This window comes from Bombina bombina, chromosome 2, assembly GCF_027579735.1.
Source record: "Bombina bombina isolate aBomBom1 chromosome 2, aBomBom1.pri, whole genome shotgun sequence".
Lineage (NCBI taxonomy): Eukaryota > Metazoa > Chordata > Amphibia > Anura > Bombinatoridae > Bombina > Bombina bombina.
The window spans coordinates 580,656,394-580,672,449 of record NC_069500.1 but is presented as its reverse complement, the minus strand read 5'-3'; the positions used below and the strand labels follow the sequence as shown (position 1 = coordinate 580,672,449).

Here is a 16,056-nt window from a genome sequence, read left to right as displayed (position 1 = left end):
TTTGTTATTCTTACTAACCACTATCCTACTTGGTGCTAAATTGTTTTTTAAGGTCTGAGCCCTTTTAAAAACACACTTTGGTCTGTCCCCTATTAGGCCCTTCAGAATAGTATCTTTTTTTTTTTTTTTGTGGACAATTGTTTCATTTTGGAAGCTGATACAAGTAACTTAGCAGGCAGGCTTTTTTAAATTGCATTAAAGAAATGTGTGTGTGTGTGTGGGGGGGGGAGAAGTACAGTATATTATAAACAAAAACTTAATAAATAGCATTACAATTCAGGTGACTCAGACTTGTAATTTGGATAAGTTTTCCATGATCATCGCTCATCGATTTCACCAGGTTGGTGAATGTCGTCTATCTTCAGGATCATTTTAACCACTTGTGTAGCCAAAGAAATCTGTTGCTTCTTGCCAATCAAGGTCTCTATAACATGTTGCTGCTTCATATCATTTGTTCCCTTGTTCAAGCAATCAATGCCAAGTGCTGAGTTGCCGTCTTTCACTTGCTTTGCTTTAACTTCAGCCATAGTTTGGATTGGATTCAAACCACTGTTCTCTGCAAGTGACATTGGAATAATTTTGAGGGCATCAGCAAAGGCTCTCATAGCATACTGCTCTAATGATGGGCACCGATCAGCAGCCAGGTTCACCGCCAATGCACAAGAGATTTCTGAAGCTCCACCACCATAAACAATACGATTATCTCGCACTAGGTTGCGAATGACACACAAAGCATCATGTAGGGAACGCTTTACTTCTTCAATGATCATTTGTTTCCTCCTCGGATAAAAATAGTTACAGCTCTTGAATTCTTGCACTGCTCAATAACAAGCATTTTATCCTTGGTTGTACCAAATTAAATTTCTTTGACAATACCAGCATAGCCAAGTTTCTCAGGTGTTAGCTCACAAAATCGTGGAACAATACGACCTCCTGTTGCAATAGCTATTAACTCTATTTCAGGACCACCAACCCAACAAACTGCTGGTAGCTCATTTTGCAGTAATAAATGATTTGCTTCATCATCAAATCCCCACTGACATATAGTAAGATTTGCTCCAGTATCCTTTATCTGTTTTACCATTTCAAGAAACTTTTCCGTCTCATATTTTTGAAGTGATTTGTAGTCCTCTACAGATGTTACATCCAGCTTATGTTTTGTCTTGGGCTTTGGTGGTTGAAATGGGCAAGTTAGGATTGCTATTTTAGCATCTTTAACTTCCTTTGGCATTTGTGGGTGACTGAAATCCTTGTCCACAATCACACCTTTGATTAGCTGAGTATCCTCTAGTTTTCCCCCAACTTTCCCGTCAACTTTAATTAATTCAAAGTCAACATCTTTGCGTTCCATATCTGCAACAGTCAGTATAGCATTCACTGCAATCTCAGCCATCTGTCTATGGCATCGGTTGATTATTTTTTATCTCAAAGTGGTCATTGCTGTCTGAATAAGTGGCTCAACATTATTAGGATCAACTGGAAAACTATCACTGATCTTGTCCAGGTGTTCAATGGCAATGCGTGCAGCCTGCTCATATCCATCTGCAAGTCTGATGGGGTGAATACCGCAATCTAACAACTGCTCAGCTTCTTCCAGCATGGCTCCAGCAAGAACTACAACTCCTGTTGTTCCATCACCAATTTCATCATCTTGCGACTTGGATAACTCCACCAAAAGTTTGGCAATTTGATGGTCAACATCCATCATACTAAGAATGGTAGCTCCGTCATTAGTTACAGTTACCTGTCCATCCTTATCCACCATTATCTTGTCAAGCCCATTAGGACCAAGTGATGTTCTCAGAGTGTTTGCTACTGCTTTTCCAGCTATGATGTGAGACTTTAAGGCCTCCAAGCCACACAGCCGAGACTTCCTCTCCTGGTCCTTAATGATAATGAAGGGTCGGCCATACTCAGCAAAGGCTACAGTCCCCAGCGCAGACATGGTGGAGACAAAGTGGGGGAAATGAAAAAGGAATGTTGTTCAGAATGCTTGCTGCCAAACCCCACCGGCTCCTGTCCAGAATAGTATCTTTTAAAAGTAAATGCCAATGTTTGTTATTTTTATTATTATTATTTTTTAATGTATATTTAATAATATCATTCCTATCTAATGATATAGCTCTTAGGTTACCATTATAGACAATATCGGTAGGATAACCTTTGTCGAGGAATCTTGTGGTGATAGTTGCACTTTGTGAATCCTAATCCGCAAAAGAGAGCTGCAATTCCTACATAATCTCTGGTATTGCCCATAAGGCACATTAGTTTTCCAAGGTAGGTAGTGGCCACTACTAAAGTATAAATAACTATTGCTATCTACTGCTTTAAAATGTGTTTTAGATCCTATGGTTCTATCGCTAGTAGTAAATAAACACAAATCCAAAAACACAATTGATGCCGAGTCAATATGATGAGTGAAACCCATGTTATTATTATTAAGAATTGATTAAAAAAAAAAAGATGCAGTGGTACTATTCCCTTAAAAAATCAAAATGAAATCGTCAATGTAACGGCCATAGAAAACCAGATTTTCCCCATATATAGAATTGTATACATATGTATTCTTAAAATGTCCAAAATGAAATCGTCAATGTAACGGCCATAGAAAAACAGATTTTCCCCATATATAGAATTGTATACATATGTATTCTCAAAATGTCCTATATACAAGTTTGCAAAACTTGGGGCAAATCTGGTTCCCATGGCCGTCCCCTTGACTTGAAGAAAAAATTGGTCATAATAAAGAAAATAATTGTGGGTTAAGATAAAAAGAATGAGATCCAATAAAAATTCAGTTTGTATATGAGACATATATACGGATCTTGTTCCAAAAATCATCTTATGGCTTCTACTCCTAATGTATGCGGTATATTAGAAAATAATGAGTTAACATCACATGTTAACCAGACTTATTTATCTGTAAATGGTATATGAGATAGTTTAGACAAAAGGTCAGTTGAATCTTTAATATATGATTCTAAAGCGACCACGTATATTTGCAAGAAATAGTCGATGTAGGAGGACAGATTGTCGGTTAGACTTCCAATACCGGCTATTATAGGATTATCTGGGGGGAGGGTCTTATTTTTATGTACTTTGGCAGGTGGTAATAAAAGGCTACATTCGGTTTGATTGGAATAATGTAGTCTTTTTCTTTTTTTGCCAAAAGATTTTCTTTACAACCACTTTCTATTAGATAAACTAAAGATTTTAAGTATTTTATAGTGGGATATATATATATATATGTATATATATATATATATCCCCTTTACTATAATCCTTGTTATCTCTCCAAAAAACAAATACCCAAAGGTCTGCGTATCTTTAAGAACTGTTCTTTAAAAAAATTATGTTGAAATTTTAGAGAAATGGAAGAAAACATTGGATGACTGTTCTTTTAATTTAATGGAAATTTTGATTCAACACAGATAAAACATGTAGACAAAATTAGTGCTGAAATTGAGTTAGTACAGAAGGAATTAGAACCTTTTAAAACCCACTCTGAATACGAGGATTTAAATGAAAAAGTTATAGAAAGAACCAATCAGTTTCAACATGAACTTATTTTAGCTAAAAACTAAAATTTAGTATAACGAGGATTATAGCAAAGGGGAAGTATATACATACAACCGTAAGCATAGAAATGATTTACAGGAAACCCCCAAGGAATATACCCAAATTGAAAGGACTTTGATCCAAAATAAAAATACAAATAGATACTACAAATACAAAAATAACAAAAATAAAACTCGCTATAATCAGTCGAATCAGCAGTACACTACTAAATTGAATAGCGAGCATCACAAGCCTAACTATCGTAATTACTCTGCAAATGGACACAATAATGGACAACCTAACCATTTTGTTAATCCAAATAGATATCAAGCACTGTTACCTACCCCTCCATCTCATGCAACAGACTCTAATAGGTATCAAGAATTACTACCTTCTCCTACACAACATATAGCCATGCCCTCTACATCAGGACATGACACAAATGTTGCCAATTCAGCTTTTTTAGGGAATCCCCCAAACCCATGGTGAAAAATGCATCCAAATACACCAAGATCAAAACAAAGACACACAAACGGGGTTGCAGATAATGCAATACAGCCACCAAAAAAGAAAGAATTCAAAAAATAAAAAATTAAATTTTTAATCTGTCAAGCCATGAATAAGCAGATCATGATTACAAATTATCGGGCAAAGGATTATATTTTTGTCCCTCAAACACTCATTCTACATTTGAACTGTTTGTAGACATTAACCCCTTAAGGACCAAGGCTTTTTTCTGTTTCCGTGCCTAAAGGACACAGGCAATTTTGGCATTTTTGCTTATTATTGCTTTCACCTTAATTATCTGCTTTCTTGTTATATGCACCCATCCATGTTATATATTGTTTTTTAACAGGCAAATAGGGATTTCTTGTGATACCTTATACAGGGACATAAAACAAAAAAATTAGGCATTTAATACTAAAAAATGGTGGAAAAATGGAAAAAAAATGCATTTTTTGGCAATTTTTGTTACAATTATTTCTACACAATCAAAGTAACTAAAGAAAAATACCTAAAAAAAGATTTATTATTTTATCCTGATTTTAAGAATACCTCATATGTCTAGGTTTTCAAGTAATTTATATCAAATATAGGGCAAATACGACAAGGATGAAATTGTTAGTTTAAAACTAAAAGTTTGCAAAATTTGCTATGCTTGGAAATTAATCTTAACAGTGGTTACCCAATCCAAAAACACCACACAAAAGTATATATTTGTAGAAACTAGACACCCCAGGCTATTTATCTAGAGGCATTTTGACACTTTATATTTAACCGTTTTATTCCCAATCTCTTTCATATAATTTGGCTATATTTTGTTTTCTTGTGTTTTTCACACATACAGTAACAAAATATTTTTTTAAAAATGTATTTTATAGACATCACATTTCCTGTTACTATAAAATCTACATATTTGCATTTTATGACTACAGTCATAAAATACCCCCAATGTATACCTTGCAATGTTTTTTGGGCACTTATAGGGTTACATTTAAGTGCTTCCCATTTCAGATTCCAGACTTGTAATTTTGACAGATTGCCTTCCTGGGCCCATGTCTCATTTGGAGCACTTCAGAAGCCCCCAGACCAAAAAAAGTCCCATCATGGCATACCATTTTCAAAAGTAGACATCCAAGGCTACAACATGCGGGGTATAGTAAGTTTGTCCATGTTGGCATTTCGCCACCAATAGCTGATGAAACTGGTGGAAGTTTGTTTTTCTTGTGTTTTTTTCGGACAAATCACTATTTCATTGTGAATTTTACAAATGTGACGTGTCCGATTGCCATAAAAATAATATATTTGCATTTTTCAACTCCTTCCGAGTACAGCGGTACCCCCAATGTATACCTTGAGATGGTTTGTGGGCACTTATAGGGTGACATTTAAGTGCTGCCCATTTCAGATTCCAGACTTGTAATTTTGACAGATTGCCTACCTGGGCCCATGTCTCATTTGGAGCACTTCAGAAGCCCCCAGACCAAAAAAAGTCCCATCATGGTATACCATTTTCAAAAGTAGACATCCAAGGCTACAACATGTGGGGTATAGTAAGTTTGTCCATGTTGGCATTTCGCCACCAATAGCTGATGAAACTGGTGGAAGTTTGTTTTTCTTGTGTTTTTTTCGGACAAATCACAATTTCATTGTGAATTTTACAAATGTGACGTGTCCGATTGCCATAAAAATCATATATTTGCATTTTTCAACTCCTCCCGAGTACAACGGTACCCCCAATGTATACCTTGAGATGGTTTGTGGGCACTTATAGGGTGACATTTAAGTGCTGCCCATTTCAGATTCCAGACTTGTAATTTTGACAGATTGCCCTCCTGGGCCCATGTCTCATTTGGAGCACTTCAGAAGCCCCCAGACCAAAAAAAGTCCCATCATGGCATACCATTTTCAAAAGTAGGCACCCAAGGCTACAACATGTGGGGTATAGTAAGTTTGTCCATGTTGGCATTTCGCCACCAATAGCTGATGAAACTGGTGGAAGTTTGTTTTTCTTGTGTTTTTTTCGGACAAATCACAATATCATTGTGAATTTTACAAATGTGACGTGTCCGATTGCCATAAAAATAATATATTTGCATTTTTCAACTCCTTCCGAGTACAACGGTACCCCCACTGTATACCTTGAGATGGTTTGTGGGCACTTATAGGGTGACATTTAAATGCTGCCCATTTCAGATTCCAGACTTGTAATTTTGACAGATTGCCTACCTGGGCCCATGTCTCATTTGGAGCACTTCAGAAGCCCCCAGACCAAAAAAAGTCCCATCATGGCATACCATTTTCAAAAGTAGACATCCAAGGCTACAACATGTGGGGTATAGTAAGTTTGTCCATGTTGGCATTTCGCCACCAATAGCTGATGAAACTGGTGGAAGTTTGTTTTTCTTGTGTTTTTTTTGGACAAATCACAATTTCATTGTGAATTTTACAAATGTGACGTGTCCGATTGCCATAAAAATCATATATTTGCATTTTTCAACTCCTTCCGAGTACAATGGTACCCCCAATGTATATCTTGAGATGGTTTGTGGGCACTTATAGGGTGACATGTAAGTGCTGACAATTTTTTACATTCTTGATGTGTCATTTTGCCAGATGTAATTACTGAGCCCAGTTCTCATTTGGAGTTTTTCTGAAGCCCCGGACTCAAATCAGGACTATCATGATATACCCCCACTGAGCATAGCAATACCCCCATTGTACACCTTGATCTGTTTTTTGGGCAAATATAGGGTGAAATTAAACTACTGGGAGATTTTGGGGAAATAAGCCTGTATATACTAAAATGTGCTTTATACATACATGAGATAAAATAAAAATTAAAAATAATTATGAGGTTCTAGCACTTTAAAGATTGGCAGCCAAATGGAATTCTTTGAAACAGGTGCCAAGGCAAAGTGCAGGCTGTGCAGGGCAGTCAGGACAGTGATAGATTGTGTCTGTCCTTTAACCCTTACACGAGCACACTCTGCAGCGCCTTTGGGGCTTTGCCTTTTTTGGAGTTGGGGGGATTTCAAAAATAAAATGTTCAGTCCTTACAGTAGCGGGTGCTTGATGAGGCAAAATCCCTTTTATTATATTGAGCTGATACTGGAGGAAGGTAGGTATCTTTCCAGGGCTGGTTTTTCTAAACAAAATATATGAATTGTAGGTTGCAATGTGCATCATATAAATTGCAACCTTTTTATACCATGCCCTGGTCTTCCTTATAGCAAGATATGGCTGCAGTAATTGATCAGAAAGATTAACACCCCCCATATGTTTGTTATATGCCTTAATGCACACTGGTTTTCTTAGCATCTCAGCTTTACCATGGACAGTGACAGGGATAGTGCTCTCGTCATGGATTGTTGTAATCATGAGCACATACTTTTTATCCCTAAATTTTACCGCCAGCAGCTCCTCCTGGCGCAAAGCTGATGTTGCCCCCCTTGTTAAACGCTTATCGGACAATTCTTTTGGGAACTCCTTTCGATTTTTGCGTATTGTCCCACAGACCATGGTATCTAAACAGTAAAGAATGCGAAACAAAGGAACACTAGTATAAAAATTATCCAAATATAAATGGTACCCTTTGCCTAAAAGAGGGATAAGTAGTTCCCAGACTATTTTGGCACTGGTTCCCAGAAAGTCTGGGCAACCAGGAGGGTCAAGGTGGCTGTCCTTACCCTCATATACCCGAAAGGCCCAGGTATACCCACTTCCACTCTCGCAAAGTTTATAAAACTTTATGCCATATCTTGATTTTTTTGATGGGATGTACTGCTTAAACCCCAGCCTCCCCTTAAATTTCATTAGGGACTCATCTATTGCTATATTTTTTTGTGGTGTGTATGCCTCAGCAAACTTTGTCTGCAAATGTGTAATAAGGAGGCAAATTTTATACAATCTATCATAGCTGGGGTGATCTTTAGGTGGGCAAATACTGTTGTCACTAAAATGCAGAAAGCGCAACAGCATTTCATACCGTACTCTTTTCATTGAATGTGAGAATATGGGGGTCTCTAAAACTGGATCTTTGCTCCAGTAGGAACGTAGAGTGGGTTTTTTAATAATACCCATACATAGGGTTAGGGCCCAGAATTTTTTTAATTCTGTAGTATCTGTGGGGTACCAGCGATTAGATTTAGCAATATAACTTCTGGGATGTGAAGCAAGGTATTGGGCAGCATATAAATTTGTATGGGTGGCTATTACTTGCATAATATCGTCCCCCAAAAATATGTTTAAATACTGAATGGGTGTAAAATTTGCCACATCCAAATTTACACCAGGGTCAGCACTAAAAGGGGGGATTTCTGGGTATGTGGCATTCGGGGGTACCCAGGTTGCACCATCACCGGTGCTTTCAGGAGCAGTAGCTGGTCTTTTAGGGGGCGGACTCCTAGGGACAGATTCAGGAGCCTCAGTGACATTATCTGTGACATTATATGAAATGACACTGTCTGTGTCACTGTACTGGTCTGGATCAAAATCTGACGCAGTGTTAGTGATATCTGAGTCAGATGCCAGGATGGCATAGGCCTCATCAGTTGAGTACATCCGCTTCATTGTAGTAACAAGTAACACAGGGTTAACTGTCCCTTTTAACTAAAACTTAACAATTATATATAAATATATATATATATATATATATATATATTTTTTAATTCCCCCCCTAACCTAAATAAACAAAATCTAAACAAAAGTGCAAATAAAAGAAAGAAATGGGAGAGGATAACAAAAAGGTAAACCTAAAAGGCTACTAGATAAAAAAAAAAATCTTTTAACTTTTTTTTTTTTTTTTTTTTTTTACTTTTTTCCCCAACCAACTTAAAACTTCCAAAATAACTTCAAATAATAACCCAAATGCCCCTAAAAAGTACAAAATAAAAATATGAAAAGGGCAGAAATAAAATTTGGAATGAACTGCAGAGTAGGCTGCAAATTATAAACTCACAAATACAGACTAAGCTGCAAATAATACAAAGATCAAGATATATATAGTTTTTTTTTTCCAAAAATAAGGCTTTTAACTAATAATAGCTTTGACTGTGAGCAACAGGTCACACGTCTCTCTCTCTCAGAAAACCAGACTGCAGAGTGCAGAGAGAGGTGAGGAGGGCAAGACATGCCATTGTTTACAAAACAATGGCTTGTCATTTATGACATATGATCATTTTGACTGGCTGTCAAAGTGATCACATGACTATGGGGGGGGGGGGACTAGATTAGACATCACTGGTGACAGCCCAGTAGCCTGATACCAGCATGCTTTGCAAGCTGATTGTATCCAGGCAGGTCTGTAGTATACAGTCACTGTGATTGGCAGTTACAGTGACTGTATACTTAGTAACAGTCATAGATGGCTGCTACTAATCTGTTACTGAATAGCCTCACATTTAGGAAATTTACACATATAGGACAGATATTTATTTGGGCAATCAGGGGTATCAGGGGCAATCAGGGGGGTATCAGGGGCAATCAGGGGGGTATCAGGGGCAATCAGGGTTATCAGGGGCAATCAGAGGGTATCAGGGGCAATCAGAGGGTATCAGGGGCAATCAGGGGCTATCAGGGGCAATCAAGGGCAACCAGGGGCAATCAGGGGGTAATCAGGGGGTATTAGGGGGTATCAGAGGCTATTAGGGGCAATCATGGGCAATCATGGGCTATCAGGAGCAATCAGGGACAATCAGGGACAATCAGGAGCAATCAGGGGCAATAAGGGTAATCTGGGGTAATCTGGGGCAATCAGGGGGTATCATGAGCCATCAGGGGCCATCAGGGGTCATCAGGGGATATTAGGGACAAACAATAGGCAATCAGGGGCAAATATTGGACAATCAGGGGCAAATCAGGGGCAAATAAGGGGCAATCATGGGCAAATAAAGGGCAGTAAATGCGTTAAAATAATGCTGCAGCACTACAAAAATTTTTTTTAAACAGTAGCTGCATGAGATACACGCTGATCGTAGCATGTATCCCATGCTATGGAGGCACCCCTTATACTGATCATTTAGAGGCATTTGATCACAGGGACACCCTGTCCCTGCGATCGTTAGACTGGGGTGTTCTCCATTACATGATTTCCGCATTGCCTCACTCCTAAGGCATGCGGAAAAAGCGTGCACCCGACGCCGTAACTTTTAAACGGAAGGTAACTGCAGAAAACAACAGCCTTAAGCACTAGATGACCAGCGTCGTACCCTGTATGATGCTTGACGTTAAGGGGTTAATAGATATGTGAGAAAATTGTCCTTACAGAAATATTTTGCACAAAAAAAGTTGAAAGATACTAAGGCCTAGATTTGGAGTTCGGCGGTAGCCGTCAAAACCAGCGTTAGAGGCTCCTAACGCTGGTTTTGGCCGCCCGCTGGTATTTGGAGTCAGTGATTAAAGGGTCTAACGCTCACTTTTCAGCCGCGACTTTTCCATACCGCAGATCCCCCTACGCCATTTGCGTATCCTATCTTTTCAATGGGATCTTTCTAACGCCGGTATTTAGAGTCGTTTCTGAAGTGAGTGTTAGAGCTCTAACGACAAAACTCCAGCCGCCTGAAAATAGCAGGAGTTAAGAGCTTTCTGGCTAGCGCCGGTTCATAAAGCTCTTAACTACTGTACCCTAAAGTACACTAACACCCATAAACTACCTATGTACCCCTAAACCGAGCTCCCCCCACATCGCCGCCACTCGATTAAAATTTTTAACCCCTAATCTGCCGACCGCCACCTACCTTATACTTATGTACCCCTAATCTGCTGCCCCTAACCCCGCCGACCCCTGTATTACATTTATTAACCCCTAACCTGCCCCCCACAACGTCGCCGCCAGCTACTTAAAATAATTAACCCCTAATCTTCCGACCGCAAAGCGCCGCCACCTACGTTATCCCTATGTACCCCTAATCTGCTACCCCTAACACCGCCGACCCCTATATTATATTTATTAACCCCTAATCTGCCCCCCTCAACGTCGCCGACACCTGCCTACACTTATTAACCCCTAATCTGCCGAGCGGACCTGAGCGCTACTATAATAAAGTTATTAACCCCTAACCCGCCTCACTAACCCTATAATAAATAGTATTAACCCCCTAATCTGCCCTCCCTAACATCGCCGACACCTAACTTCAATTATTAACCCCTAATCTGATGACCGGAGCTCACCGCTATTCTAATAAATTGATTAACCCCTAAAGCTAAGTCTAACCCTAACACTAACACCCCCCTAACTTAAATATAATTTACATCTAACGAAATAAATTAACTCTTATTAAATAAATTATTCCTATTTAAAGATAAATACTTACCTGTAAAATAAATCCTAATATAGCTACAATATAAATTATAATTATATTGTAGCTATTTTAGGATTAATATTTATTTTACAGGCAACTTGGTATTTATTTTAACTAGGTACAATAGCTATTAAATAGTTAAGAACTATTTAATAGTTACCTAGTTAAAATAATAACAAATTTACCTGTAAAATAAATCCTAACCTAAGATATAATTAAACCTAACACTACCCTATCAATAAAATAATTAAATAAACTACCTACAATTACCTACAATTAACCTAACACTACAGTATCAATAAATTAATTAAACACAATTCCTACAAATAAATACAATTACATAAACTAGCTAAAGTACAAAAAATAAAAAAGAACTAAGTTACAAAAAATAAAAAAATATTTACAAACATAAGAAAAATATTACAACAATTTTAAACTAATTACACCTACTCTAAGCCCCCTAATAAAATAACAAAGCCCCCCAAAATAAAAAATTCCCTACCCTATTCTAAATTAAAAAATTTACAAGCTCTTTTACCTTACCAGCCCTGAACAGGGCCCTTTGCGGGGCATGCCCCAAGAATTTCAGCTCTTTTGCCTGTAAAAGAATAAATACAATACCCCCCCCCCAACATTACAACCCACCACCCACATACCCCTAATCTAACCCAAACCCCCCTTAAATAAACCTAACACTAAGCCCCTGAAGATCTTCCTACCTTGTCTTCACCATACCAGGTTCACCGATCCGTCCTGGCTCCAACATCTTCATCCAACCCAAGCGGGGGTTGGCGATCCATCATCCGGTGCTGAAGAGGTCCAGAAGAGGCTCCAAAGTCTTCCTCCTATCCGGCTAGAAGAGGACATCCGGACCGGCAAACATCTTCTCCAAGCGGCATCTTCGATCTTCTTCCATCCGGTGCGGAGCGGGTCCATCTTGAAGCAGGCGACGCGGATCCATCCTCTTCTTCCGTTGTCTCCCGACTAATGACGGTTCCTTTAAGGGACGTCATCCAAGATGGCGTCCCTCGAATTCCGATTGGCTGATAGGATTCTATCAGCCAATCGGAATTAAGGTAGGAATTTTCTGATTGGCTGATGGAATCAGCCAATCAGAATCAAGTTCAATCCGATTGGCTGATCCAATCAGCCAATCAGATTGAGCTCGCATTCTATTGGCTGATCGGAACAGCCAATAGAATGCAAGCTCAATCTGATTGGCTGATTGGATCAGCCAATCGGATTGAACTTGATTCTGATTGGCTGATTCCATCAGCCAATCAGAAAATTCCTACCTTAATTCCGATTGGCTGATAGAATCCTATCAGCCAATCGGAATTCGAGGGACGCCATCTTGGATGACGTCCCTTAAAGGAACCGTCATTAGTCGGGAGACAACGGAAGAAGAGGATGGATCCGCGTCGCCTGCTTCAAGATGGACCCGCTCCGCACCGGATGGAAGAAGATCGAAGATGCCGCTTGGAGAAGATGTTTGCCGGTCCGGATGTCCTCTTCTTGCCGGATAGGAGGAAGACTTTGGAGCCTCTTCTGGACCTCTTCAGCACCGGATGATGGATCGCCAACCCCCGCTTGGGTTGGATGAAGATGTTGGAGCCAGGAAGGATCGGTGAACCTGGTATGGTGAAGACAAGGTAGGAAGATCTTCAGGGGCTTAGTGTTAGGTTTATTTAAGGGGGGTTTGGGTTAGATTAGGGGTATGTGGGTGGTGGGTTGTAATGTTGGGGGGGGGGTATTGTATTTATTCTTTTACAGGCAAAAGAGCTGAAATTCTTGGGGCATGCCCCGCAAAGGGCCCTGTTCAGGGCTGGTAAGGTAAAAGAGCTTGTAACTTTTTTAATTTAGAATAGGGTAGGGAATTTTTTATTTTGGGGGGCTTTGTTATTTTATTAGGGGGCTTAGAGTAGGTGTAATTAGTTTAAAATTGTTGTAATATTTTTCTTATGTTTGTAAATATTTTTTTATTTTTTGTAACTTAGTTCTTTTTTATTTTTTGTACTTTAGCTAGTTTATGTAATTGTATTTATTTGTAGGAATTGTGTTTAATTAATTTATTGATAGTGTAGTGTTAGGTTAATTGTAGGTAATTGTAGGTAGTTTATTTAATTATTTTATTGATAGGGTAGTGTTAGGTTTAATTATATCTTAGGTTAGGATTTATTTTACAGGTAAATTTGTTATTATTTTAACTAGGTAACTATTAAATAGTTCTTAACTATTTAATAGCTATTGTACCTAGTTAAAATAAATACCAAGTTGCCTGTAAAATAAATATTAATCCTAAAATAGCTACAATATAATTATAATTTATATTGTAGCTATATTAGGATTTATTTTACAGGTAAGTATTTATCTTTAAATAGGAATAATTTATTTAATAAGAGTTAATTTATTTCGTTAGATGTAAATTATATTTAAGTTAGGGGGGTGTTAGTGTTAGGGTTAGACTTAGCTTTAGGGGTTAATACATTTATTAGAATAGCGGTGAGCTCCGGTCGTCAGATTAGGGGTTAATAATTGAAGTTAGGTGTCGGCGATGTTAGGGAGGGCAGATTAGGGGTTAATACTATTTATGATAGGGTTAGTGAGGCGGATTAGGGGTTAATAACTTTATTATAGTAGCGCTCAGGTCCGCTCGGCAGATTAGGGGTTAATAAGTGTAGGCAGGTGTCGGCGACGTTGAGGGGGGCAGATTAGGGGTTAATAAATATAATATAGGGGTCGGCGATGTTAGGGCAGCAGATTAGGGGTACATAGGGATAACGTAGGTTGCGGCGGTTTACGGAGCGGCAGATTAGGGGTTAATAATAATATGCAGGGGTCAGCGATAGCGGGGGCGGCAGATTAGGGGTTAATAAGTGTAAGGTTAGGGGCGTTTAGACTCGGGGTACATGTTAGAGTGTTAGGTGCAGACGTAGGAAGTGTTTCCCCATAGGAAACAATGGGGCTGCGTTAGGAGCTGAACGCTGCTTTTTTGCAGGTGTTAGGTTTTTTTTCAGCTCAAACAGTCCCATTGTTTCCTATGGGGGAATCGTGCACGAGCACGTTTTTGAGGCTGGCCGCGTCCGTAAGCAACTCTGGTATCGAGAGTTGCATTTGCGGTAACAATGCTCTACGCTCCTTTTTTGGAGCCTAACGCAGCATTTGTTTGAACTCTCGATACCAGAGTTAATTTTATGGTGCGGCCAGAAAAAAGCCCGCGGAGCGTTAACAGCCCTTTTACCGCCAAACTCCAAATCTAGGCCTAATTGTTTGCCAATCTTAACTGATTCTATGACCTCTATTTATCAAGCTGTCAAACCCAAATACGCTGGAATTCCGCAGCGTATTTGTGGCAAGCCTGATTCGCCTTAGTTATCAAACCCTACATACCGGCAAAAGTAGAATTCAGTGACGTAACATACGATCCGCCGGACACAGTCCGACACAAATCAATGCTTACGTCACTCCAGATGTTCCGAATGCAAGTTCGGCACAATCTGACTACTTTTGCTAGTTATCGAATAACTAGCAGGTACGCTCGGCACTTTTCTGGCCCAGCGTACCTAGTTTTCAACCCTGGAGTCTGAAAGCAGAGAAAGCTTATGTTCACTGTTGCCCGATATCCTATTGATTCCTATCGTAATGTCTACAACTAACATCCTAACATGTACCCCGAGTCTAATCTGCCCCCCCTACACCGCCGCCACCTACATTATACTCATTAACCCCTAAACCTCCACTCCCGGAGCCCACCACCACTCTAATAAACATATTAACCCCTAAACCGCCGCTCCCAGAGCCCACCGCCACTCTAATAAAAGCATTAACCCCTAAACCGCCGCTCCCGGACCCCGCCGCCACTCTGATAAACTTATTAACCCCTAAACCGCCACTCACGGACCCCGCCGCAACTAAATAAAGTGTTTAACCCCAAAACCGCCGCTCACGGACCCCGCCGCCACCTATATTATATTTATTAACCCCTAATCTGCCGCGCCCTACACCGCCACCACTATATTAAATGTATTAACCCCTAAACCTAAGTCTAACCCTAACACCCCCTAACTTAAATATAATTTAAATAAAAATAAATAAATTATTCCTATTTAAAACTAAATACTTACCTATAAAATAAACCCTAAGCTAGCTACAATATAACTAATAGTTACATTGTATCTATCTTAGGGCTTATTTTTATTTTATAGGCAACTTTGTATTTATTTTAACTAGGAAGAATATTTATTAAATAGTTATTAACTATTTATTAACTACCTAGCTAAAATAAAGACAAAAATACCTGTAAAATAAAACCTAACCTAAGTTACAATTACACCTAACACTACACTATAATTAAAGTAATTCCCTAAATTAACTACAATTAACTACAATTAAATAAAATTAAATAAAATTAACTAAAGTACAAAAAAACACACTAAATTACAGAAAATAAAATAATTACAAGAATTTTAAACTAATTAAACCTAATCTAATCCCCCTAATAAAATAAAAAAGCCCTCCAAAATAAAAAAAGCCCTACCCTACACTAAATTACAAATAGCCCTTAAAAGGACCTTTTGTAAGAATTGGGGGGTTTCCGGTGAGAAGGCGGAGTGACAAGACAGGTGCTCCAACTCGCCATCTTGGCCGATAGCAGCTAACAGCCTTCACTTTTTGCCCACTGTACCTGCCAGGGCTG

The 16,056-nt window shown here is 38.9% G+C and overlaps 1 protein-coding gene and 1 pseudogene across 1 annotated transcript; both read right to left on the bottom strand.

Moving 5' to 3' along the window:
- Positions 1–220: 220 nt before the first annotated feature.
- LOC128647907 (T-complex protein 1 subunit epsilon-like) lies at positions 221–2,013 on the bottom strand (annotated as a pseudogene).
- A 5,013-nt stretch (positions 2,014–7,026) lies between these two features.
- Positions 7,027–8,631, bottom strand: LOC128647186 (piggyBac transposable element-derived protein 4-like). Its single transcript, XM_053699971.1, has one exon. It carries the CDS (start codon positions 8,629–8,631, stop codon positions 7,027–7,029), a length of 1,605 nt encoding a protein of 534 aa, XP_053555946.1.
- Between the last annotated feature and the right edge of the window lie 7,425 nt (positions 8,632–16,056).

Coding starts and splice junctions, on each gene's coding strand:
- LOC128647186 (XM_053699971.1), bottom strand. CDS start 8,631: ATGAAGCGGATGTACTCAACTGATGAGGCCTATGCCATCCTGGCATCT.